Here is a 24,281-nt window from a genome sequence, read left to right as displayed (position 1 = left end):
TGAAAGAACAAAAACACAAACTTAAACTGGCATGATGAGGTGAGGAAGAGGTTCTGTGTCAGAGTAGAATAGGAATAGGTCCATCAGAAAGTTTTGGACAATCCTGTGCTGCTGATTGGAGATAAACCAAAACAGTTTGTTCTTTTTAAGGCTGGTGCAAATGCCTATTATTATGATATCTGATAACAATTCTATAATATGAGCTGATGAGAGTTTTGGGCTGATTCTTGGAACTGATATTGCTTTTTTTCTGCTTCCATTTGCATGACGAAAATGACACTGATGCCAAATGTTACAAGGATTCTAAGAAAGAAAAAACAAACAAAAAATTTTTTTTTTGCAAATTAAACAAAAATAAACAAAATAGCTGTAAAATGGAGGTTAGTGGTATTTCACTGTTGCCTATAACTTTTTTTGCGTTATATTTCTCAAAACTAACTAGTTACCAAGACAGTTTTGCCAGATTAAAAGTGAATAATACAAACTTATCTCCTTTTCTTAATAAAGTTCATGCCCCAGATTAAACCATTTCTCCTCCCTTTATTTTAGTTTTTTTTTTTTTTTATTATTAGTCATTTCCTTTAAATGAAGTAAAATATATTACAAATAAGCAAAAGGATTATATTATTGCCTAACATTCATTTTATCAGTTTTCGAGGTCTCTGATAAAAAAGTACAGCTGCTTTATTTTACATATTTTGAAAGTTTCATCAATCAAAAATACAGCCTTAAATAAAGAGTCCATATAAATTATATTTGTGACTTTGGTCACCGTCTTATTTTTAAGTCGGTGCAGAAGGAATGTTCTAGATGTTTACCATAAGGTAGCCAACAACTGCTGTGAAATTACAATAAGAGGACAATTTGCATAAACAACTAAAATAATATTTAAAAAGCTGTGTATTTTGTATATTGCAATTATTCTGTAAGTCAATGAAAACATTTTAGGTATATAAGATTAAAGCTTCTATAAAATAGTTAAGCCATATTTTTTTTTTTTTTTAGATGAAGCAGGTGGGTAATCTTGACTAAGACTAGTCCTTGAAATCCAGAAAATCTACAGTACAACTTCTTCTCTACTTTTCCTCAACCTTACATATTATTTTTATTCAGAGGACATTCATTTAAAACTGTGATGTCGAATCCACAGCTCACCAGCTGTGGTGCATTAAACAGCATGTGTATGAATGCAGATTTAACATTTGTCAGATCAGAATTGAGTCTCCACTCACATTCATGGCTGACTACAGGATATCCTCCCAGGAGGCATAGGTTACTAAACAACCATGATTACGGCTTCTCCGTCCCTATAGTGTCAGGAACCTTTCCAGCTGCTTTATTTCTGACAGAGATCTGAACAGAATACAGAAATGAAAAGAGACTATTTAAGTATTTTCCAAATGATCTAATTTATTGGCCCCAATGAATGATTTTATGTAGTTTGTTTAAGGTGCTTAAATAATTACTTGATCATTAGAATTGAAGACTTTGAGTACAACTTCATGTACTTGACCTCAGAATTGTTGTTGACTAGATGAGCTTATATGGCATCGATGGCCATAGCAGCCATTTCACATTCCTTCACGTTCGCTCAGGACTGCATTAAGTCATCGGAACTCAGCCAAAATGTGAATAGTCTCTGGTACGGTCTTCCTATGTGGAAGAAATAAGGTGAAGGAATAATGTAGTTCCACGTGCCACGCAGTCTCACACTGAAGTGTACTGTACAGACATCAAATTTGTACATATATGTCAATTGCTGAGAATGAGGAGTTTTATATGGTAGTTTACTTTCCAATGCTGTTTGCTTCTACACAGCTTGGCTGAAAGTGATTGTGGAAGTTGTCAGCCATCCAGTATTTATACTGAAAATTCTCTTGCATGCGAGGAAAGATTCTCATGCGGTTACACATGCCGTGTTAACAATGGGCGTCATGCAACAATTGCATATTCTTGTCATAAATTTCTCTTACTTTTTACCTGTGGGCTTTTACGAACTTGACACATCAGATTAAACAAACGTTCTTAGCTTCAGTAAAAAGTCGTTAATGATCCTCGTAAAGGTGATGTCGTTCACCTGTGTGTAAGTGAGTGCATGTTACCTCGAAATGTAAATCCGCCCCAATAATGCCATATAGGGCTACATATAATTAAGAAGGCTATGAATTCCCACACTTGTCAGAAGGTGTTCATTCATATGAATGGCGTTGAAGACGAAGAAGGAAAACTTTACATGTTCAAAAATTAAAGATCTGCTGAGTCAAAGCTGAGCAGCAGAATTGAAGGACCAGTGAAAGCCAAGTAGCGGGAAATAATATATAAGAGCTGTAAATGTCATGGTTGCACTGTTACAGAAGTTAAATTAAATAAAAAGATAATTTGATTTCAAAACAATCCATGAAAATCTACTGATGTGGGGAAAAGGTGCAAATTAAGATTTAGATGTTGAATTTGAGTTCAACATTAACCAACACTTTGCAAAATCTCCTTTGAATACACACAAACACATTTAATGTACATCTCGAGACCACATCTTTCATCCGTTCATTGTACTCTCCATCTCTTTCATACGATGCATAGACATAAAAATGTCAACACCAAACTCTAATTTGACAAATTCAGAGAAACCCAAACATTCCACATTTTATGTATTAAAGTCAAGGGAGTGAATTGAATGCAAGTCCTACTCCTTTGGTTATTTTTCTATCTATTTCCATATGTTATTTCAATAGTAGCTTGATCTCACATAGAGCTCACTGACTGTTCTTTATTTTGATGGAATGATAAATCAGTGTCGCATGGATACAGACATGCCAGCTGCAGGTGTGGTGATCAATAGTTCAGTCATCAGATATTGTCAAATTAGTGAAAAATTAGGTTTGGAAAACAGCTGACTAATTGCATAAGACTTATGCATCAAGTCTGGAGCACTACAAAAATTTATTTGCACCTGAGAGAAGATTAGAAATAGGAGCAAATGGAGACTGAGACATTTTATCCTAAATCACTCGTACAAATGATTTAAGAAGCAATTGGTGTTTACAAATGGTTCTTTAATGTGGCATATTGTTTTAGAATGGCTATGAAAAAAAAAACTATTTTATTCCAAAAGGGAGAGAAGACCCAGTAAAGTTTTAAAGCCTGTCATCAGTTTTATTAGTAAATCATCAAAACATTTGAATCGCTGTAAAACAAACTCAAACGACTCACAGTAAGACTAAGGTTTGCATGTAATTTCAGGTTATTTCCCTGATTGTTGTTGTAACTTCCTCACATCCTTAATCCTTTGTACTTCTCAAAGCAATATATTTACTTTTTTTTCTTTATGAATTTAAACATTATAACATTTTATTTTGTCAGAATTTGAAGGAATCCCTACCAGGTTGCTGATGTCAGCTCATTCTTTTCTAAAATCTGTACTATTCCAAAACAGTCTTTTTTTTTTCTGAAATATGGCCATCACCTCTAGGCATCAGTGTAGCTTGCAGATATTTTCTCTTACCAGGTCACATGAGTATATAAACCGTATAGATATATAAAGTACTTTCCTCCTTTTTTCTTATTTTTTATATAACCTTGACAGCATCAGATACACATGAAAGGAGAGGGGATATTGAAGAGGAACTTGATGAAGAGTGCAAAGTGTGTGTGAGAGCACTTTTTATAAAGTGCAGTCACAGGAGAGCAGAAGAGTGTTTGCGTCCTAATGTGAAAATCACTCCTGGTGATTTACCAAGTCTGAATACGTTTATATCTGCAGCACTGCTACTCTGAATGTTTGTGCATCGATGAATATATCTTTAAGTATAAATAACAGTAGTTAAAAATTTCAAGACCTCTTATCTGCGTTTGCCATCTCCACTTCACATCTAAAAGTCATATAGACTTCAGCCTCCTTTACGTATCTATTTACATTTAAGCTTTCAATTCATGTCGTATTTTTGACCAAATGATCTGCCAATTTTGTGCAAATTAGAGGATGGTGACAACTATGCATTTATGGACATGTTTACTCTTTATTTAACCTATTCTAAAGTGTGCATGGTAAATAGGAGAAGAAAAGGGTTTATGTAGTCAGGCTATATACAGCCTGTCATCTGACATTACATTAACTAGAAGTGACAGCTGAGAGAGAAGGCAGAGAGGTGGTGGAGGGAGGAAGTGAGTCATGAAAAGGCTGACCAGAGAGGCTCAGAGAATCTAGAGGAGGATCAAATACAGCTCAGTGCCAACCTAACCTTTGAATTCCGTAAAAGTTCAAAAAACATCAGCATAACCTTTGAATGTATTATATTTTATTTTTCATAATACCAAGTGATTAAATAGGTCTATTCTCCAACATTGATAAGAATAAAATGGCTAGTAACATAACCTGTTTGTTTAGCTGCCTCTAAACATGATCATTGTGTTGAAGTTATAATGGAGGATTTTGACGGATTTTTAAAAAGACTCGCCCTCTCCACTTTAGAAAAAATATGCACATGAATAAACCTGTACCCACTCCCAAGAGAGAAGATCTAACGGGTTTGAGAGCACAAACACGAGCCCATTTCTCCTCTTGCACGTACTGTTTAAAAGGTGCTCACACAAGCTTACTTTGCAAAAGAAGATTTGCAATTTTTCCACTGTCAGACTCACCACTTTAGGAGGACCTCTTATTTTGACGATCCACCCGGAAAAAGAACATACTCCACTTTACCTTTAAGATTATTACAAATTCAGAAATAGAAAAATATGCATAATAAAAAATACTTTAAAGATCTTTTATGGTTCCGAACCTTTACAGTGATGTCGGGCTATTTCTGTAGAAGAAGCGCTTATCGAGCTCCTATCTAAAAGTAAAGCAATGACTAGAATGCTCATTTTCAATTGACCAGATTACAGTGCAATAGTTAGTTATAGTTAATTATAAACAAATGTTTTGCCTTATGGTAATGTACAAGAGCATTAAAAATGAAAAAAAAAATCTTAGTATGCAAGTTGCACATCAGTACATGCATACATGTTTTATATAATTATAATAATGTCAGTATCTTGTTTTATGGTAGTGAAAACTAACCAGCTTTTTCTTTCCAATTGTTTTAATCCAGCTACAGTGTATGAATGGCCTGGTACAGGCGTCTCATTCAAATTTTAGTCAGGACCTTAACCAGGATAATAACTTTTGAGACATTCACTTTATATTTTGCTCAAGATTATTGTCCTGCTGCATAACCTTTCGGTTTAACATCCATCCATTGATCTTCTATACCTACTCGCCTGTCGGGGTAATGGGAGGGTGGTCTCCATCATCAGTAGCCTCTAAGTTAAATATGGTGTGTTCCCTGGACAGGTCGTCAGCCCATCAAAGGGCAACACCTTACATTACCACCTAATGTTTTCCTGTATTTAAAAAGATAGTGATGTTTGCTGGTTAATAAAGGAACTGACTAGTGAAGAGTATTTAATAATAAGCAAACAAGGAACTAACAGTAATGATTGCAGAAGAGAGGGACATTGAGGACAACAGAGTAATGGAAGGAATAAGAAATTAACATTGACAACCAGAGTTTATAGACAGAGGAAAGGATGGAGATTGACCTTGGACGTAGGATTTGGAAAAGCTGTGGAGGACAGCGAGACAGGGGGACTGATGAAAAGTGAATAATTAACATAAAGGGAACTAAACTAGACACAAAGGGTAAAGCAAAGGAAATCGTCTGGAGAAAATACAAAACCTATTAAATTATTGAAACTGAAACTAAACCTAAAGGAATTAACCTAAGTTTAAAACAACACCATTTTATTAACAATGAACAAATATAGATTAATCTATTAAGACAAGACTTCTTGGCAAATAAATAGATAACAAGGAAAACCACAACCCCAAACATCCAAGGACTTTAGAGCACATGTCACAGAATTTAAGAGTTATAGTTTGTTCTTTTGAATCAGTTTGCGTCATAATCGAGAGATACACAGATACCATTTTTAAAACTGAATCAGATTTGCCAGTCTAGCCTGGTTGCTACACTAAAGTTGAAGTTGTCATCTTACACATACGGAGCCCCTAAAGGGACATGGAGGGGAAAAAAAGAACTTTTGCGAGGTCCTGCAATATTTTTGTGAGATCCCGGATTGGTTTGGCGAGATCTTGCAAAAGTATTGTGGGATCTCGCAAAAGTTTATTTTTTCCCTCCATGTCCCTTTAGGGGCTCTGTAGGATTGCATGCTGACCTTGTCTCTCTTCATTCGTGTAATGTCGTCTTTTGGGACTTCTCTAGAAATTAAGAACCTTTCCAAATCATCCTCCATGGTTGTAGCTGACACATGGGCATATTATCCTCCCATAGCAGTACACTTTGCACCTCCACTGTTGTTTGTCTGTTTTACTTCGGGTTCGCTGACATGGCAAAAGGTTTAGCGAGATCTTGCAAAAGTATTGCGGGATCTCGCAAAAGTTTATTTTTTCCTCCTTTTCCCTTTAGGGGCTCCGTATACACAAGCATTATTAAAAAAATAAAAATAAAAAAAAACTTTTTCTTTCTCAAACTGTTTCAAACTTTGTGGTGAATATTAAAGTGAGTGCACTTTCATTTAACTTTATTTTATCAGTTAATTTTGCAATTGCAATGATTTTTGTCTGGGAAACAACTGATGATTTTATTTTATCTTAATCTCATTGCAACATCTTCAAGAAGATCTAACTTTCAAACCGATACAAGAATAGTTCCTGTTACATGGTCAGAATCCTTTGTTGACTGTGTCATATTTTCTTTTGGGTAATGTTTTTTTTTTCTTTTTTCTGAAAAACAGAACAGCTGAATGAACATCTACCAGGAATGATGATTCACAGTTCCTATGCTGTCTGTACAGCAGTGTTGTAAAATCAGCTGTTTTACTTTTTCCTGCTAGAGCAGCATGTGTCACACTCAAGTACTCAGCTCATTAACTCTCCTTGTTCCCTGTGATCCATACTAAACAGGGTATGTGAGTGTGTGCATGTACTGCAGTGTTCTGTGCAGTACAACAAACAGAAGGGATCAAAGAAACAAGACAAGTTCTTCGAAAAATTTCATATTGTTTTATGACTTCCAGATCAGAGATGTTATTTTATTTTTTACTTTTTGTGTCTACACTCTTAGCAAAACAGTTTTTTTTGTAAATAAGACCTTTAACAAAGTATCAAAGTCTTTAAGCTGAACCAAAAGAAGCCAATCCCACAAAAAAAACAACAACTTTAAAGCTGGAGGTTAAATCTTCAGTCATGCTTCAAAAATTCAGTTTGATTCAGATCTCATTCCATCTTCAAATTACCAGTGTTCTCTTCATACTCACGTTTTTAATTAAGGCAGAGATTTATGAGATAGAAGGATTTTAATCGGTCATACTTTTAGATATACTCTGGCAACTGTGTCAGAGATGTAAGGACCAAGCAACATATTGTTTTTGACCAAGTGAGGCTAATACTTTTAGATTTCTCATCTTCCCACGTGGGAGCTTCCCCATGTTTTTCCTATTTTTACAGGACATTCACATAAGTAGCCTATTCATACCTGTAAAAAAGGGCTCCCTTAATTCTATGTCTCACAGTCTGGTGTCCTGCACCTTTTAGGTGTGTCTCTGCTTCAACATGGCTCAGTCAGATAGTCAGAGAAACTTGACTGCATAATGAGGAGGTAATTGAGGCATTTCAATCAGGTGTGATAGCAGAGACACACCTTAAAGGTGCAGGACACCAGCCCTCGGGCTGCAACTAACGATTATATCGCAAATTTAAATGTTCCTTAAAGAAGATTGATTGCTAAATTTAACCAGTTAAAACTAAACTGATATACAGTCAATCTGACTCTATGACCTGGTTGAAATGTCAAGTGCTTTGAGATGACCTGTTGTGAATTGGTGCTTTATAAATAAAGTGAATTGCATTTAGATGGAATATTTACTGACGAAAAAGTTTTTTTTAATCTTATATGCAAAATGTTTATCATATATTTGTTTTTTTATTTTGATATTATGACTGCTCTTAGTGGGTTGCTCTTTTAACTAATGATAAAGTTAATGATAAATTGATTACTTAAATAATAGATGATTATTTCAATAATCGATTTACCATGATTAATCCAATTAATTGTTGCAGCCCTACTTTATATATATATATATATATATATATATATATATATATATATATATAAAGTTCATAAACATTTTTTAACACTGGAAGAAAAACAATATAAGAATCTTCCTCAAGTCATAGAAAGATCAAATCATTTCACAAAATGTTACCAAACTTTGAATAATATATATATATATATTATTCAAAGTTTGGTAACATTTTGTGAAATGATTTGATCTTTCTATGACTTGAGGAAGATTCTTATATTGTTTTTCTTCCAGTGTTAAAAAATGTTTATGAATCCTCTGTGTTTTAATGCTGATCTCTTTTATGTATTGTATTTCCATAGGTCCTTGTTGTGATTCATTTATATGCCTTAATTCACCGTTGGCTTATCACCAATATCCGCTTCATATCTCTTTTTATTAAATTTTAACATTTATGTCACATTATTGTGTGTCTGTAATGGTTAAATAACCATATTTTCTTCTTTTTAAACCCTATAAAAACTGTCATATTTGACTGTATTATAATCGGTCTAATACAGTTTGATTGATTGATTAAATTGCAGTAAGATTAACATGAACTTTTACAGTAAAAGTTGTTGATGAAATTTGAAAAAAATAAGTATCACTTGTTTTGGAAGCCCTAAAGATTAGCCCACTATAAAAGAAAAATAACATTAATTTGCACTGTTACTTAATTCATAAATGTTGTGTTTTTAGCTTATCTCTAACTCTACCCTCTACAGCTGTGTGGTGGATGAGATGGATTTCTCAGGCATGGAACTGGATGAAGCACTGAGGAAGTTTCAGGCCCACATTAGAGTCCAAGGAGAAGCTCAGAAGGTGGAACGTCTTATTGAGGCCTTTAGGTAATTTGCACTATAGATATTTCTAGAATTTTTTTTTTCAAATCCTTTAAAATTTTTCATCCAATTCTTAACTGTATGATTTCTTTGTTTTTTCAGTCTTTTCACCTTTTAAGAATAACAGTTTGATCATAATTTTTATTAACCAATAACAGTAAATACTGCATAGCATTTTGTTATGTCACATAGATATTTCTTAGAACTCTCTCTGCCCATCATAACATTTTAATCTCATTTCCTGAATGATTTTGAGTCATATTTGACATCTGAAAAGTACTGCATATTTTTACTAATGGTATCTAATAAGGAGAACCTTATTTGTATGAGGCTGAAATCTTGATAGAACCGTGGTGCAGAGAAAGATGATAAATGTCTTTGCAATTAATTATCTTTATCTTTAGTTTATGTTGAAAAGTATTTCTTTAAAATGATTACTTTGGTTAAACTTTCTGGGTTAGATGGGGGTTGTAAAAGGTGAAGGATGCCCCTTGGCTGGCATCATGTGTCTTCCAAAAAAATGAAAAACTCAAAATGATGAGAATTTTATGGTGTCAAACACTGTGTTGCAACATGTTAGCATTCAATAAATCATTTCGATAACATTAATATTCAGCACACATTTTCTTGAAAAATTACAGCCAGCAAAAATGTCAATTTTCTGGTCATAACCTTGGAAAGAGTAACATTCATTGTAATAACAGCCCTCTGTAATAACAGCAACCTGCCACAGTCCACAAGGTGCCTAGTGTGGAAACAAAATTGTCATAGTGGGGTGAAAGGTTGGCAGCGGAAAAACTTGGACATCAGGTGTGCCTGCATGCCATGGAACCAACAGAGAGAGGAGGGTGAGGCAAAAATGGAGAGAGGACAGGGAAAAGGGGAGGAAAAAAGAAAGAGGGAGGATGATTTATAAATAACCAACGTTGCATAACCGCCACTGCCTCTCTGTGCCCGCCTCTCCTGCTCCTGGGCTTTGAAATGCCTCCACACATACACACACACAGAGATACAGAAATCTCCAAAGTAAGTGAGAAGGATTTGAAGCAGCAACACTAAAGAATGAAGGGGGGGTTGGGGTATAAGAAATGCAGCCATCAGCCTCGGTATCTGCTGCGTCACTGGACTAATGAATGCGCTGATATAAACCTGCTCCTAATGCTGCAGATTTATTCTGTTCCTATTTTCATTTCCAGCATTATAGTAAACAATCCAGAGAGTCTAGGATCAGTGATTCTGTATCTGAGCATCGTTATCACAGATAAAGATCATACGTGAGGCTAATTTTGCTCTCAAACCCTCCACAGAAAAACTTAACTTATGCATCTTAGATAGAGATGAAACATTAGATTAAAGAGCAGCAACTACATCTAATCGTTTGTCCTGACAAATATATGGAGTAAAAAAAGAGCATACAGGTAAAATTAATCAGATTTTGTTTATCAGTCTGTTTATCTAGAATCTGTTAATCTTTTTTTTTTATCTTTGCAATCTTTGCAGATAAACTGAAACATGGCAGAGTCACAGCTGCAAAAGGACAGTTCATAACTACTTAGTAAAAGTTTTTGGACTCAGAAGTGCTTAAATGAGCACAGCTCCTACATATTGTCATACTAAAACCTGCCCTTTATTTAGATTTTAATCAGGTGTAACATCAAGGTACATCTAGGCACAAAGGTGCACTTTACATTTACGCTCAAATCCACGTTTTGAACTTTACTTCAATGCACTCTAGATCTTATTACAGAGAAACAGCCTTTGCATCATTATGCATGTCAGTACTAGCTGCTCACTTTGAAGCTGTTAAAAGATGAAATTCCTTTGAATCTGTAGTCCTGTAAACATATTCCTCAATAGATGTCATCAGCATATAAAAGGACATTTTTTCTCCTATGAATGTTGAATCCTAATCTGTTTTATTAATAGCACTTGATCAACCCTTTTCTAACATTCTACAATACAAAATAAGTAATAAAATGATTTATGCTATCGTATTGGGTCAATATCCTATAAGGTAATTCTAAGAGCTTCAATATGGTATCATAATGGAAATGAAAAAGTTATATCAGGACACCCCTACTACTTTACAATAATTTATAAATTATTTCCTCAGCAAAGCAGGGCTAAAGAAGAGAAATATTTTGTATAATAATATTGGTAAATATTATATAAGATTTGACCAAGACAGAACTGTGTCATCAAGACTGTAATGTTAAAGCTTTGACTGAGAAATGTTGTAATTTAATCTGTCAAAGGAAGTTGCTATATCTAGACAAAGTAAAACAGCAGAGCCATCTGATACAACTGTTAGGGGGAAAAAAAGAACTTCAAAATTGAGAGAGAGTACAAAAAAATATCAAAAAAATAAAAATAAAAATTGAAATTCCTATTAGATGTAGTTGTGTGTCTCTCTGCGTTTTTTGCACATACTGTAGACTCTGGAGACAGGCACCAGCCCCCCATTACCCTAATGGATGGATGGATGGATGGATGGATGGATGGATGGGTGGATGGATGGATGGATGGATGGATGGATGGATGGATGGATGGATGGATGGATGGGTGGATGGATGGATGGATGGGTGGATGGATGGATGGATGGGTGGATGGATGGATGGATGGATGGATGGATGGATGGGTGGATGGATGGATGGATGGATGGATGGATGGATGGATGGATGGATGGATGGATGGGTGGATGGATGGATGGATGGGTGGATGGATGGATGGATGGGTGGATGGATGGATGGATGGATGGATGGATGGATGGGTGGATGGATGGATGGATGGATGGATGGATGGATGGATGGATGGGTGGATGGATGGATGGATGGATGGATGGATGGATGGATGGATGGATGGATGGATGGATGGATGGATGGATGTTCCATATACAGTTGGAAGTCAATCAAACAAACAGAGGGCATACAAGCTAACAGCTTATGGAACACCCATATAAATTCTAGTTCTGGTCTGTGGGTGGTGAGTCTTTGAGTCAAGGCATTGTGCTCTTAGGGGGTATGATTCATTGAATCAGTTCATACCCAAGAGCATTCTGCTTTGTTTTTCTTTTCATGAAAATGATCTTTTATGCAGGCTAATGTTTTGTTTATATTTCAGAAGGAAGCAGACCTTCACTCCTAATACAAAGGAGTTTTGTTTTTGTACTCAGTTTTCCGTGTAATCTGGGGCTAATTTATGAAAGCATTGGAACTAGTGGGAATTAGAGAGTTCATGCAGAGAAACAGCGTTTTGAGCAGAAGCAGCCCAACCTCACCTACTGTGAAATTCATTGCGACTAAGGGGCAGCTGACAGCTTAAGATGTGCCCACAGGCAAAATTAAAGCCATAACTCTCCTTTCAGCATGACACTCTAATGCTTACCCTGTGTAATAATTTCGCTGAAGTGTGGTGTTCTGAGAAAAAAATGCTTTAGTGTTAAATATTCTATCATTTCATCTTCACCTCTTCTCCTGTCCTTGCTGTTTATTTATTCATCTCTGGGCACTTTTTGCTCAATATACTGTACTATAACCACTGTCTATTGAGCTTCCAAGTGTTTTTTTTAACCCAGTTGCTCTATTTTGCATACAGCCAGAGGTACTGTATGTGCAACCCTGATGTGGTGCAGCAGTTTCACAATCCAGACACCATCTTCATCCTGGCCTTTGCCATCATTCTCCTCAACACCGACATGTACAGCCCTAACATCAAACCAGATCGCAAGATGCTGTTGGAGGACTTCATACGCAATCTTCGAGGTAAGGGGCCTGGCATTACACATAGGTTGCTTGTAATGAAGCACACCAAGGGACTTACAGTAAATGACAGTAAATAGTTTACATAATCATTTAAATCCAGTAGGAGACTGATGATGTGTATCTGTTACAGCTAAGAAGAAAAAAATGCTTTTAAGATGGATTTTATGTGTTTCATGTAGATTCTGAAGAAAGTAATTCTAAAAGTCTTCAGCTTCTTGCAGTAAAAAAGGTTTTGCCTCAGAATTGGAAAATTGGAAAGCTGAGGGTAGGGATATTTGTAGAAAATTTATCACATAAGTATTTTACACATACTGTTTTCAAAGAAATTAGTAAATGAATAAACAACATGGACTGAACTATCTAACTCCTCTAATGTACAGGCTGCCATAACCTGATCTATTTAAAGGTATTGTTGAGGATTTTTGTGAATTTTTTAAAAGACTCCTCTCCACTTTAAAAAACAAATGCACACGCACAACCCTGTACCCGCCACCAAGAGGGAACGCCTATTAAACGTGTGCAAGAGCTCTGTTTAAAAGTTGCTGTTCTCATAGCTCATACAAGCTTATTGTGTCTGAAAGCCTTAAATCCCTCAATCACTATGTAGAGCGGGAACTATGTAGTGGACTTTTAACTATGTAGTTAACTTACCTTTCGGGCAGAGGATCACTGCTTTTCGCTCCCTGTTGGTCATGTAATTCCACCTCAACTGCGCTTTGCCTGCGCCATCTTTGTTATTAGTCCCCACTGTCTGGTAGTGACAGCCTATGGCACAAGCGGACCGCTTTGAGAGCAAATGCAATAATGCCTCCCTAGGAGAGCTCTCCAAAAAAGCATTCTGGGATATATTTGCCCCTTCTGAGGCCTTTCTTTTCTTCTCATAAACTTCATAGACACTGTTCCTCTTACGACCCTCGGCCATTTTCAAAAAACCGTGTTAAGAAAGGTGAAAATAGCTCACCACATATAGACGCCTGAAAGTGCGCATTGACAGAAAAAGATAGCTAACAGGAAAAGCAAGTAGGAAGATCATTCTCTATACGTTTAAGTGAAACTATAATCTAACAAGAAAAAAAAAAGGCAGAGGGATAATCTTGGTCCCTGTCATTGCCATTGGAGGGCTTCCTGACTCCCAGTTATTGCTGAAATCCTATTTTTAAGGACAATAATGAATGAAGAGTCGAGGGAAAGTTGAAGGTCAGCATAATTTTTTTCCAGATAAAGATGGTACTGTACATTTTTCTTCAGTTTTGAAATCAAAACTAGTGAAAGAGCACTGAGAGTAACAGTTAAAGTTGACTGAGAGCCTGGATACAATTTCTATTAAGCGACGATTTTGGGTGCCATGTCATCTACACGCAATAGTCCACAGAGATTTCACTTATCAAAAAAAAAAAAAAAAAAGTAGTTTTCAATTCTTAGGGTTTGAGGTCGACATCAACGCACATATCTAATATTCTCATCAATCTGTTATAATTTGCTCTAACCAAAGCACTGAGAAGTTAGGAATTCAGTTCTGAACTCTGCAATTTAAACCATCAGCTGCGTCATTTTACCTATTTATGTGGTAACATTAACTTTCCCTACCAAGAAACTGCTGTATGTTCTAATATTGGTCTACAGTAGTTATATCTTTATCTCATTAGGAATATAATTGTGCACTCGTGTAATCAGGCAGAATAAAAAACACCAACTAATGAATCTTTGGATGAAATAGCCAAAGTACTTTTTTTCTTGTTTTGTTGCTGTCCATTGAATTACTATATACTACCCTATTTATACACTGGAAAAAATAATGCAACCGCTTTTGGCATTTACTTAATCATACTGTGTTAAAGTAACTGATTATTATTAAGTAAATGCATGCAATAAATAAATGCAATGGTTGCATTATTTTTTTCAGTGCATTTTCGAGGCTTTTATTCTCCACATTATGTTCACCTTTTCAAACCAGTTGTATCATATTCAACACATGAGTTTTTGAGACCTCTGCATCATCTTTGTGATATTTTCTTTAATGAAAACCCTGACTCACACAATTAGACCCATGCATTGTACAGAAAATCTTAAAATGATTATATGGAAATGTATAATGTATCACAAATTATGCAACTAAACGATTTAATTTAACTCTAACATGTATATTGTTGTTTTTTATTTATCAGAGAGGTGAATCACAACTATCTTTTGAAAAAAAGAGTCTGAAAATTATATAAATGACAATAAAAAAAGCAAAGAAAGTAAATGTTAGAAAATGTTAACTTTTTGAACTGACAGAATAAAAAGATGCTTTAATGTTGAACTTTTCAGCTCCTCTCTTTGACAAGGTACAGTAGTAGTTGAGTGGTGATAGGATAAGGTGAGGTATCTTAAGATTATTTTGTTTAAAAAATACAGTCATTTTATAGTTTTGAGTTGGAAAGACAGCAATATGGTCATTATTATGAAGTTACTGCCACTGCAAACAGATTGTTGGGATCCATTATTGGCCCGGGGTCTGTGAACATCACTGGCTAATAATCAAACACATCCTTTCACAGTAATATATGCATAGCAGCTGGCAGAGCTGCTGTCTGTAGCTTACATGCCAGGTTTTTTGCATTACTTACTGCATAGGATAAAGACTGTTTAGAAACAACTCTATGATCATGTCTACATCAAGTAACCAACAAAAAATGATTTTTTTGCAGTTTTTTTTCCTCAAAAGGGACCCAGAAAATTCTGAATCATCCAGAAGATTTTAACGGTAGCTGCTAATTTGACAAAATCAAACGTAGTTGTTTCTAGATTCATATTAAGAAGCAGAAATCTAAAGGTTTATTTCAAAATAATTAGAGAATACACTTCCGTTTGCATCTCCTGCCAGTGACTCCTGTTCAGAGCAAAACAGCAGAGGCAGATGCCCATCCGTTTTTAGTTTACATTCAGCTAAAGCTGTTGGGATAAATTTAAGAGATAAATGTAGGAGTTATGTTTCTCTCTCTACCCTGTGAGCTCTCCAAATTAACTTACCCTGACACAGACCAAAGAACACCTGTAAATCTCTCCTCCGGAATGCAGACAACTCCTCATTCTCTGCGTGTTGAGGAATAGACATGAGCCTTGTAGTTTAGCTCTCTCTCCGCGTAATCAATCAGCGGCTGCTAAGGTCGATGCAGAACAACTTCGGTACATTCATCCCGTCTGTTCTTCGCAATTAAATTAGCTTGGAAAATCAATTCCTGCATCTTATGCAAATTGAAAAATGCCACTCCCTTTTGGCCTTTCTATTCCTCTTCTGCTTATATTTACCCTCCATCTCTCCATGCATCATCTTATCTAACCTATCAACGTCATGTTGTCTGTTAACTCTGATGTCTTCCCTTGCTTGTATTCCGTTTCTCAACCTTTCTTTGTCCACACTGCCTTTCTTAGACACAGACAGAAGAACAATTCGCTTAGCTACCTGTCTGGGCTGAAATGCAATTAAGCATCAGAAAATCAGCAGCTATGATAAACCATGGAACATTTATTAACTAATTTAAAAGATAATGAAATGAATGTTAAGTTTTTATTTTAAACAGGGTTTAAACCAAGTAGTTTGAATTTTATTCACATCCTGCATCAGTAAACCTATAATTTACAATTCAGACCTTTAAACTCCATCCTGTTTTAGGCTTAAGTTCAACTTTCTTCAGACTCATTTATTGTTGCAAAGAAGGTGTGTGGTGTTTATTTTAAATGATTATGCTATTTTCTTATTTTACCCCCACCACATTAGACTTAGAGACTTGGACAGATTTATTTTGTCATTTTGTATACACAAGTGTAAACAAAAAAAAATTTCTTTTACAACAGCTCTCTAGACAATTTAATTTTTTAAAATGCAGCCTTGATAAGGTAAGCAGCAGTTGTTGTTGAGCTGCTACTACTGCCTCCAGCTCCTGAAGCACTCGCTTCTCCTAGTTCAGGCGAGGAAGAAGACGATGATGACGATGCTATAAGGGTGGTAGCCCCCTGGGTCAAAGAGGCTGACCTGGTTGAAGCAGCAGAGGTGCAATTGGCAGGTTTAGCAGCGGCAGACGATGCTGGACAAGGAGTGGAAGCTGGAGGGGGCCGGAAGAAGCCGGCTGGGGATGTTTCAGCATTTGGCAGGGAAGCATCTAGAGTGCTCTCCTCATTTTCACCTGCAGAGGGCTTTGCTTCCCTTCTAGATGCCGAAGATTGCCTTGGAACAGTCTCAGAGGAGCTTTCATTCACACAGAACTCTTTGTTTCTATCGGCACGGTACAGCATCAGCCCCCCCCAGGCCGACAGCACCGTCCGGTACTGCTTGACGCAGCCTAACCCAACCCTTTATCTTAAGAAGGTGTTGCTGTCAAGAAAGCTTAACTGAGGAGCAGAGATTAACAAATGACTTTCTCATTAACCCTACTCCAGTATTATAAGAGTTTTGCATGTCTCCTGTTTTAAAGGCTTAAGTTTAAAGTTTGACCACTGACCAGAGACCATAGATCAAATAACACAACAATCGATGGCAGATAACATTACCAATGATTGGAAACGTTTTCATGTTTGGTACTTGATACCAAATCAGAAATTAAAGGTTTCTCACTGGTTGATGTATAATTATTTGGGTGCTGTGAGAGGTGCTCTCATGTAATTTAGTATATAATGCCGTAAGAGAAAACGTAAAGTAGCAATGGATATTACAAAAGCTATACCACTGTAACCCTAATCATAACCAACACATAAAAAAACAAAAAGTTAATGAGAAAATGCAAACATTTTAGACAAAATGTACACCCAATGTTTGCTCACAATCTACTATTTTCATAATTTTAGCAATAAATATATATATGCTGAATTTATTTAAAAATGCTATTCAAATATTATAGAGACAATGTATTTGGATTGTATCATTATTTGATATATCTTAATATTTTAAAATTTAATTGGATCATTTCCATAAGCAGTATAGAAAAAAGAAAGTTGGTTATGGAATGTGCAAACAGGCCTAAATCGGAGGCCGCTGTCTAGTTGCCCCTCTGATTTAAGCCAGTTTGTGGTTGTTATTACCCAGATAACTCTTCCAGGACGCCAATCTTTATTTTTTTATATTGAAAGAACCAGTAATGAGCAATGGAACTTAGTCAGGTTGCCACCCATCCTTTAAAATAGAAATTAATCCTATATTGGTGGTTACTTTAAATGTTGAGTCCGTTGTTGGTTCAAAATAGGATGTGGTCTGTATTTTCAGAAATGTCCAATGCATTTAATAAAAGTCACCTCTAAATCTAAAAAAAAATAAAAAAAATAAATATTAAGGCCAGCTAAACTGTCATGGCCTCTTCAGTTCTACATCCCCTGCTGTCAGGGTTGCCTTGAGACAGACAGCGCACAGCTGCACTGCTCTCTGTTACCCATGTTAGTCCTGGTACACTGCAAAGAGTGGATTACTTGCAAAAATACAAAAAAGTCAAATCCTTGGCTGTGCAGTGTCAATGCGTATTAATATGAAGTAAAGATAAATGTCGGGCTGTCGGCCAGTGTTTACAGTGGTGCACAACGGACTGAGCATGGCATAGGAAAGAAACACTACAAACAAAATAACTAATTCAGCTTCTTCTAAGAATGATATGATAGAATAGAATATGATTGTTGTGGTTCTATTGATTGTTTATGTTGGGTTAATGATCGTTTGTAATATCCCCCCACATGACAGTTTGGGGGGGGGGGGGGGGGGGGGGGGGGGGGGGGGCTCGGTACACCCTAGTGTATACTGATACTAGAGACCTGAGCAGGTTAATTGAGTGGAGAAAAGACTAATTAAAACTGTGGATACAGAGGGTTCTAATCCAACACCCAAAGGAAAGCACAACTAGCACTAACATAAGGAAATAAAATACATGCACTCACAGAAGTTCAGAAATGAGAAAGAAATTAAGCATGAAGTGGGGAAAAACATGGCTGGGTCTAAAAAAAAAAAAAAAAATATATATATATATATATATATATATATATATATATATATATATATATATATATATATATATATATATATATATATACCGGTATATATATTACACCCAGAAGTGAGATGTCAAAGGTCATACATTTTACTTAAAGAAATTTCTATTTATTGTAGGTTAATACAGTTTGCACTTAAAAAGTTTAAGGTTTATATTTCGGAATACAAAGTTCATGTGAGTTATTGTCTCAGAACTGCTCACTTATTGGTTTTCTGCTTTTAATCGAACTAGAAAAGTTATTTTATGAGTAAATATCAAAGAAGTTAAGTTAGCTGTTAAGGAGCCCAGGTTTTCACAATTTGTTGTTGGTTGGACGTTTTGAAAGTTTAATTCTTGGGTTAAAAAAAAATAAAAAAAAGCTGCTCAGTAATCTAAAAGTTAACAAAATAAGCATATTTTTTTTAACATAATAGAACCTTGTCAGACAGTTTAAATCAATTGTTCGCTGTTGTTAGAGGAAAAGTCATCAAGGATCTTTGTCTGACTGACCTTGTAAGTGGCCAGCTGTACTTGACCTATTATATCAATAAGGATCTAGACACTTTACTGGCATTGGATGTCTGTGCAAGGTTTAATTTAAGTTACACTGTACTTAGCTAATGGCTATGATTAGCGTTATACTGTATCATGTGTGGAGCCCGGCTGATGTTTTTTCTTTAAGCACATAGAAGGATAAACTGGCAACCAAAACAAAACAAAAAAAGAAAAGACCATTTCAAACAAGAAAAGCTGCTTTGTATTAATTTGACACCTGGCACAAATTACCCAGTGGTCATTTCAATTTCAACCATGACCCAGCAATGTGCAATGACATCTCAGCGGTGTCCTGGCATGACTCGCTGACTCAGAATGCCATCAACTGTAGCACCTTCATTTTCTTCAGACAAATCCAGCCCGATTAAAAACCCAATGTACCGCAATGAGCAACACAGCTGTGTTGATATAATTGGGAGAATTCTGAGGGCACATTTTCAGCCTCATGGCCTGCTGCTTTACCTCGGTTCAACTGCCCTGGCTTTGAGTTGCATTATCCAACATTCAAAGAGTAAGCTTGTATCTGGATGTGTTCTTGCCAATTAACCTCTTAACAAGTTAACCTTAAACATCATTTAATGGATGCAGAAAGTCAAAAAAAAAAGGAATAGACTTTAATTAAAGTAAGACAGCTGCTTTAAAAGGATCAATATCATCACAAGTCTTGCAGCCAGGTGGAAATGTCAATTAAAAAAATATACATTTTTAGTTCTGCAATGCAGACAAACATCCATTCAGAACCACCTTGACATCATTCAAATTAATTTGAACTTTAACTTTTATTGATATCACACTGGAGAAATGTACCTCTGCATTTAACCCATTCCCTCGGGGAGCAGTGGGCACCACTGTGCAGCGCCCGCGGAGCAGTGTGGGGTTAAGGATCTTGCTCAGGGACCCGGAGTACTAGCCTCTTGAGACCATCCTGATCTCGCGAGCTTTCAAAATTTCACTCGCTAATCAGTCTGGAGACTCCCCGTTGAAGAAAATTTGGAGCCGTTCACCAAACGAACGTCCAATCAGCATTGGCTTTGAGGCGGGTTGAGGTGTGACGCAACGAGAAGCGCGACAGTTCAGTCTAAAGAACATGGCGGCTTCAGCCGATGAAACTAGTGTTAGCGTGGCTATCGAGCAAGTTTTATCAGAATTACACTGTATTTCTTCACTGAAAGAAGAGCAAAACACTGGTCTGGAGGCTTTTCTCAGAGGAAAGGATGTTTTTGCTCTTCTCCCGACTGGTTTCGGCAAGAGTTTGATCTATCAATTGGCTCCTCTTCGTCGTCGCTCTGTTACGTCATATGCTTCATTGATCTGATTGGTTTATTTGGCCCGTCTATCACCAACATAGGCCAATCAGCTAACCAGTATTTTTGCCCCTTCCCAAAATTACTTCAACGGAAGGTTTCCAGATGGATATGCGGAGCAAATCCATCTGGCGGAGTCAGGTTACCGGAGTACAGGCTGAAAGGATCAAACCGGGTACTTGTAACCGTCTCAGAGCACAAGCACACTGCTCGAACAAATAGGCCTACTATGTTTCATACCATGTAATATCTTAGGAAAATCTTATGATATTGATAAAAATAAATAATTGTAACATATTACCAGCTAATATCTAAAACAAAGTCAAAATTCAAGATAAAGAATTCACGCTCTGCTGTTTGGGTATTTTCTTTGGTTTAGGTTTTTACTTTGTACTTTACACTTTGATTTATGTTATTTTGTGTTTTTATTTAGATGTATTTAGTTTTAATTTACATCTTAGTTTGACTTCTACTTGCTGTTTTTCACTTATCTTGTTCTTGTCATTCTCTTTGACTTAGATTAGTCTTTGTCCAGCTTTTTCACAATTACTATTATCTTTAGATGGTGTTACATTTATCTTAAGTTATCCTAGTCTCTCCCTCCAACGTGTATTTTCGCTTTGTTTTCCTGTGTTTTCTATTGTTTAGATAATCCCTAGTCAGGATAAGGCTGTATACTGCTTAGTCCTGCAGTTTAGCCTGTGTCAGCTCCTGGCTGCATAGGTGGAGTACAGGACCTGTTCCCAGCTGTGTCTACATGCCATATTGGGGTCTCTGAGGGGAGGAGCTCCTGCTTGTCCATAACAGGCAAAAATTGGTGCCAGGAACTGGTGTGTGCCCAGGGCCACCAGAGAGACTGATTCCCAGGGTTGGCCTTTTCAGCTGGGTCTGTTACATTTTGCCCTGTCCTGTAGCCTATAGGAAGCTGCCCCTGCTTCTTGCTGTAACCTACTTCTGTGTGGGGCACATGGCTGCCCTGGAGTGATTTTTTTTTTGTTTGGCTGCCTGGGACTGTTGTGACCTTTGGAGCTGAGTCTATCTGCCCTTTTCTGCTCAAAGGTGCTGTGGAATGCGGGCCTTGCATCATTTTTACCACTCTTCAAATGTAGACCTCCAGGTCATACACACCCTGTCAACATAAGGAAAACTATTTTAACACATAATCTCACGAACTCACGCATAAACACACACCTATATGATGTTATAGTTATACTAACAGATGTTAGGATACTGTCTTGAGAAAATTTCTTGGCACATGTAGGAATCCTTTGCTTTAGACGTTTTTTCTGCAAAGTTTTAGTAAATTCTTGTACGTATATCTGTCTTAGGTGTCGATGATGGAGCAGATATTCCCAGGGACATGGTGGTGGGCATCTATGAAAGAATACAGCTGAGAGAGCTCCGTTCAAATGAAGATCATGTCACCTATGTCTCTAAAGTTGAGCAGTCTATAGTAGGCATGAAAACGGTAAGGACTCTTTGTTAAAATATTTTCATAAAAACCTTAGCTAACAGATATGTATCTTAATTTACTAAATCATGCATTAACCAGACCAATTATACCAATAATTATTCATACACTTATCACAAGCAATTATCACATTTATTACGCATTAAAAGTCTCATCTTCAGCTCACTTATTAAGGCATTACTTAATGAAGATACACCATTAACCACTGTATCATTCAACTCCTTAAACAGTCTGGAATAAAGTGTGTAAAGCACAAAATGAAAGATTGTTAAATAAAGTGTCTAGCTTATAAAAACTAGTATATATTTTCAGAAATGTAAAATCTTTTTAATGGTAAGTAGAAGTTATACAGACACCTTGGCAATAAAATTTTGCCTTTGGATTGATCAATTCTAGTTTTGTGGGTGCACTGATCATACTGAACATCTTTAAAAGTTGGTTTTATTTAATAAGTACAGCAGATACCTTACATAATCAATCATAATTTAAACTATAAAGAAAAATCACAGTTGAACAGCCTGTTTAAGTGTTTTTTACTCATTCTGAATGCTTTTCTATTGGTGTAAAACAAGTTGTCCAAAAGTAAAAGCCTGCCATTAGAAACTAATTTATCAATCTGGGTTTGGGGTTTTCTTCGTTAATTATGGTCCTGTGGTTCTGATCAATTTAGTGAGTCAGTTGCTGTGCCTCAGATGTGTCAAATAAGCTGCCATCCAGGGAAAATAAATGACAGAGCAGAAAAATATTTACAGAAATAATGGATGCCATCAGCGTCATCTACGCTCTGCTGAAAGTTGCTTTCCTCTTTTTTTATCCCTTCTTTAATATGGACATAAATAGATAAATTAAGCCGTGAATTCATGATTAAATTTGTCTCCTGAGACTACTTAATGCGTCAATTAATGGCTTCATTCATTTAGCAAGGTCCAGTATCAGCCACTTCCTAACTTTACAAATTACTTAAGAACACTGATAGAAAAGAATTGAAAATCTCTTTTTATACCATCAAGGCCTGTGCCTTTTTAGTCTCTTCGTGATAGATGACTAGCTATGGAATTGCATGAGGAGTCCTGTCATACCCAAACAATGATCGATTGTCATGACAGGAAGTGAATTTTCTTACCAAGGGAAGCAGTCTACCATAAAAAGAGGGAGACATTGATAAAGTCCTTTCCATTGTTAGCACAGCTAGAATGTCCCATATTGTCTGATCTGTTAAAAAAGTTGTCAGTTGTAACTACACTATATTGCCAAAAGTATTTGCTCACCCATCCAAATTATTGGAATCAGGTGTTCCAATCACTTCCATGGCCACAGGTGTATAAATTCAAGCACCTAGGCATGCAGACTGTTTTTACAAACATTTGTGAAAGAATGGGTCGCTCTCAGGAGCTCAGTGAATTCCAGCGTGGAACTGTGATAGGATGCCACCTGTGCAACAAATCCAGTCGTGAAATTTCCTCGCTCCTAAATATTCCACAGTCAACTGTCAGCTGTATTATAAGAAAATGGAAGTGTTTGGGAACGACAGCAACTCAGCCACGAAGAGGTAGGCCACGTAAACTGACGGAGCGGGGTCAGCGGATGCTGACGCGCATAGTGCGAAGAGGTCGCCAACTTTCTGCAGAGTCAATCACTACAGACCTCCAAACTTCATGTGGCCTTCAGATTAGCTCAAGAACAGTGCGCAGAGAGCTTCATGGAATGGGTTTCCATGGTCGAGCAGCTGCATCCAAGCCATACATCACCAAGTGCAATGCAAAGCGTCGGATGCGGTGGTGTAAAGCACGCCGCCACTGGACTCTAGAGCAGTGGAGACGCGTTCTCTGGAGTGACGAATCGCGCTTCTCCATCTGGCAATCTGATGGACGGGTCTGGGTTTGGCGGTTGCCAGGAGAACGGTACTTGTCTGACTGCATTGTGCCAAGTGTAAAGTTTGGTGGAGGGGGGATTATGGTGTGAGGTTGTTTTTCAGGAGCTGGGCTTGGCCCCTTAGTTCCAGTGAAAGGAACTCTGAATGCTTCAGCATACCAAGACATTTTGAACAATTCCATGCTCCCAACTTTGTGGGAACAGTTTGGAGCTGGCCCCTTCCTCTTCCAACATGACTGTGCACCAGTGCACAAAGCAAGGTCCATAAAGACATGGATGACAGAGTCTGGTGTGGATGAACTTGACTGGCCTGCACAGAGTCCTGACCTCAACCCGATAGAACACCTTTGGGATGAATTAGAGCG

The 24,281-nt window shown here is 36.8% G+C and overlaps 1 protein-coding gene across 3 annotated transcripts in view; it reads left to right on the top strand.

Moving 5' to 3' along the window:
• iqsec3a (IQ motif and Sec7 domain ArfGEF 3a) overlaps positions 1 to 24,281 on the top strand; it is a 134,666-nt gene that overhangs the window by 92,573 nt on the left and 17,812 nt on the right. For all 3 annotated transcript variants that reach the window (XM_038288414.1, XM_038288412.1, XM_038288413.1), the window contains 3 exons: positions 8,847 to 8,969; positions 12,558 to 12,724; positions 21,902 to 22,041. In XM_038288414.1, the coding sequence (XP_038144342.1) occupies positions 8,847 to 8,969; positions 12,558 to 12,724; positions 21,902 to 22,041 (430 nt within the window). The remainder of the gene's footprint in view (positions 1 to 8,846; positions 8,970 to 12,557; positions 12,725 to 21,901; positions 22,042 to 24,281) is intronic.

Source organism: Cyprinodon tularosa, unplaced genomic scaffold (genome assembly GCF_016077235.1).
Source record: "Cyprinodon tularosa strain WSP-4 unplaced genomic scaffold, ASM1607723v1 ctg255, whole genome shotgun sequence".
NCBI classification, from domain to species: domain Eukaryota; kingdom Metazoa; phylum Chordata; class Actinopteri; order Cyprinodontiformes; family Cyprinodontidae; genus Cyprinodon; species Cyprinodon tularosa.
The sequence above is the reverse complement of the archived record's forward strand: the minus strand, read 5'-3'. Positions and strand labels throughout refer to the sequence as shown.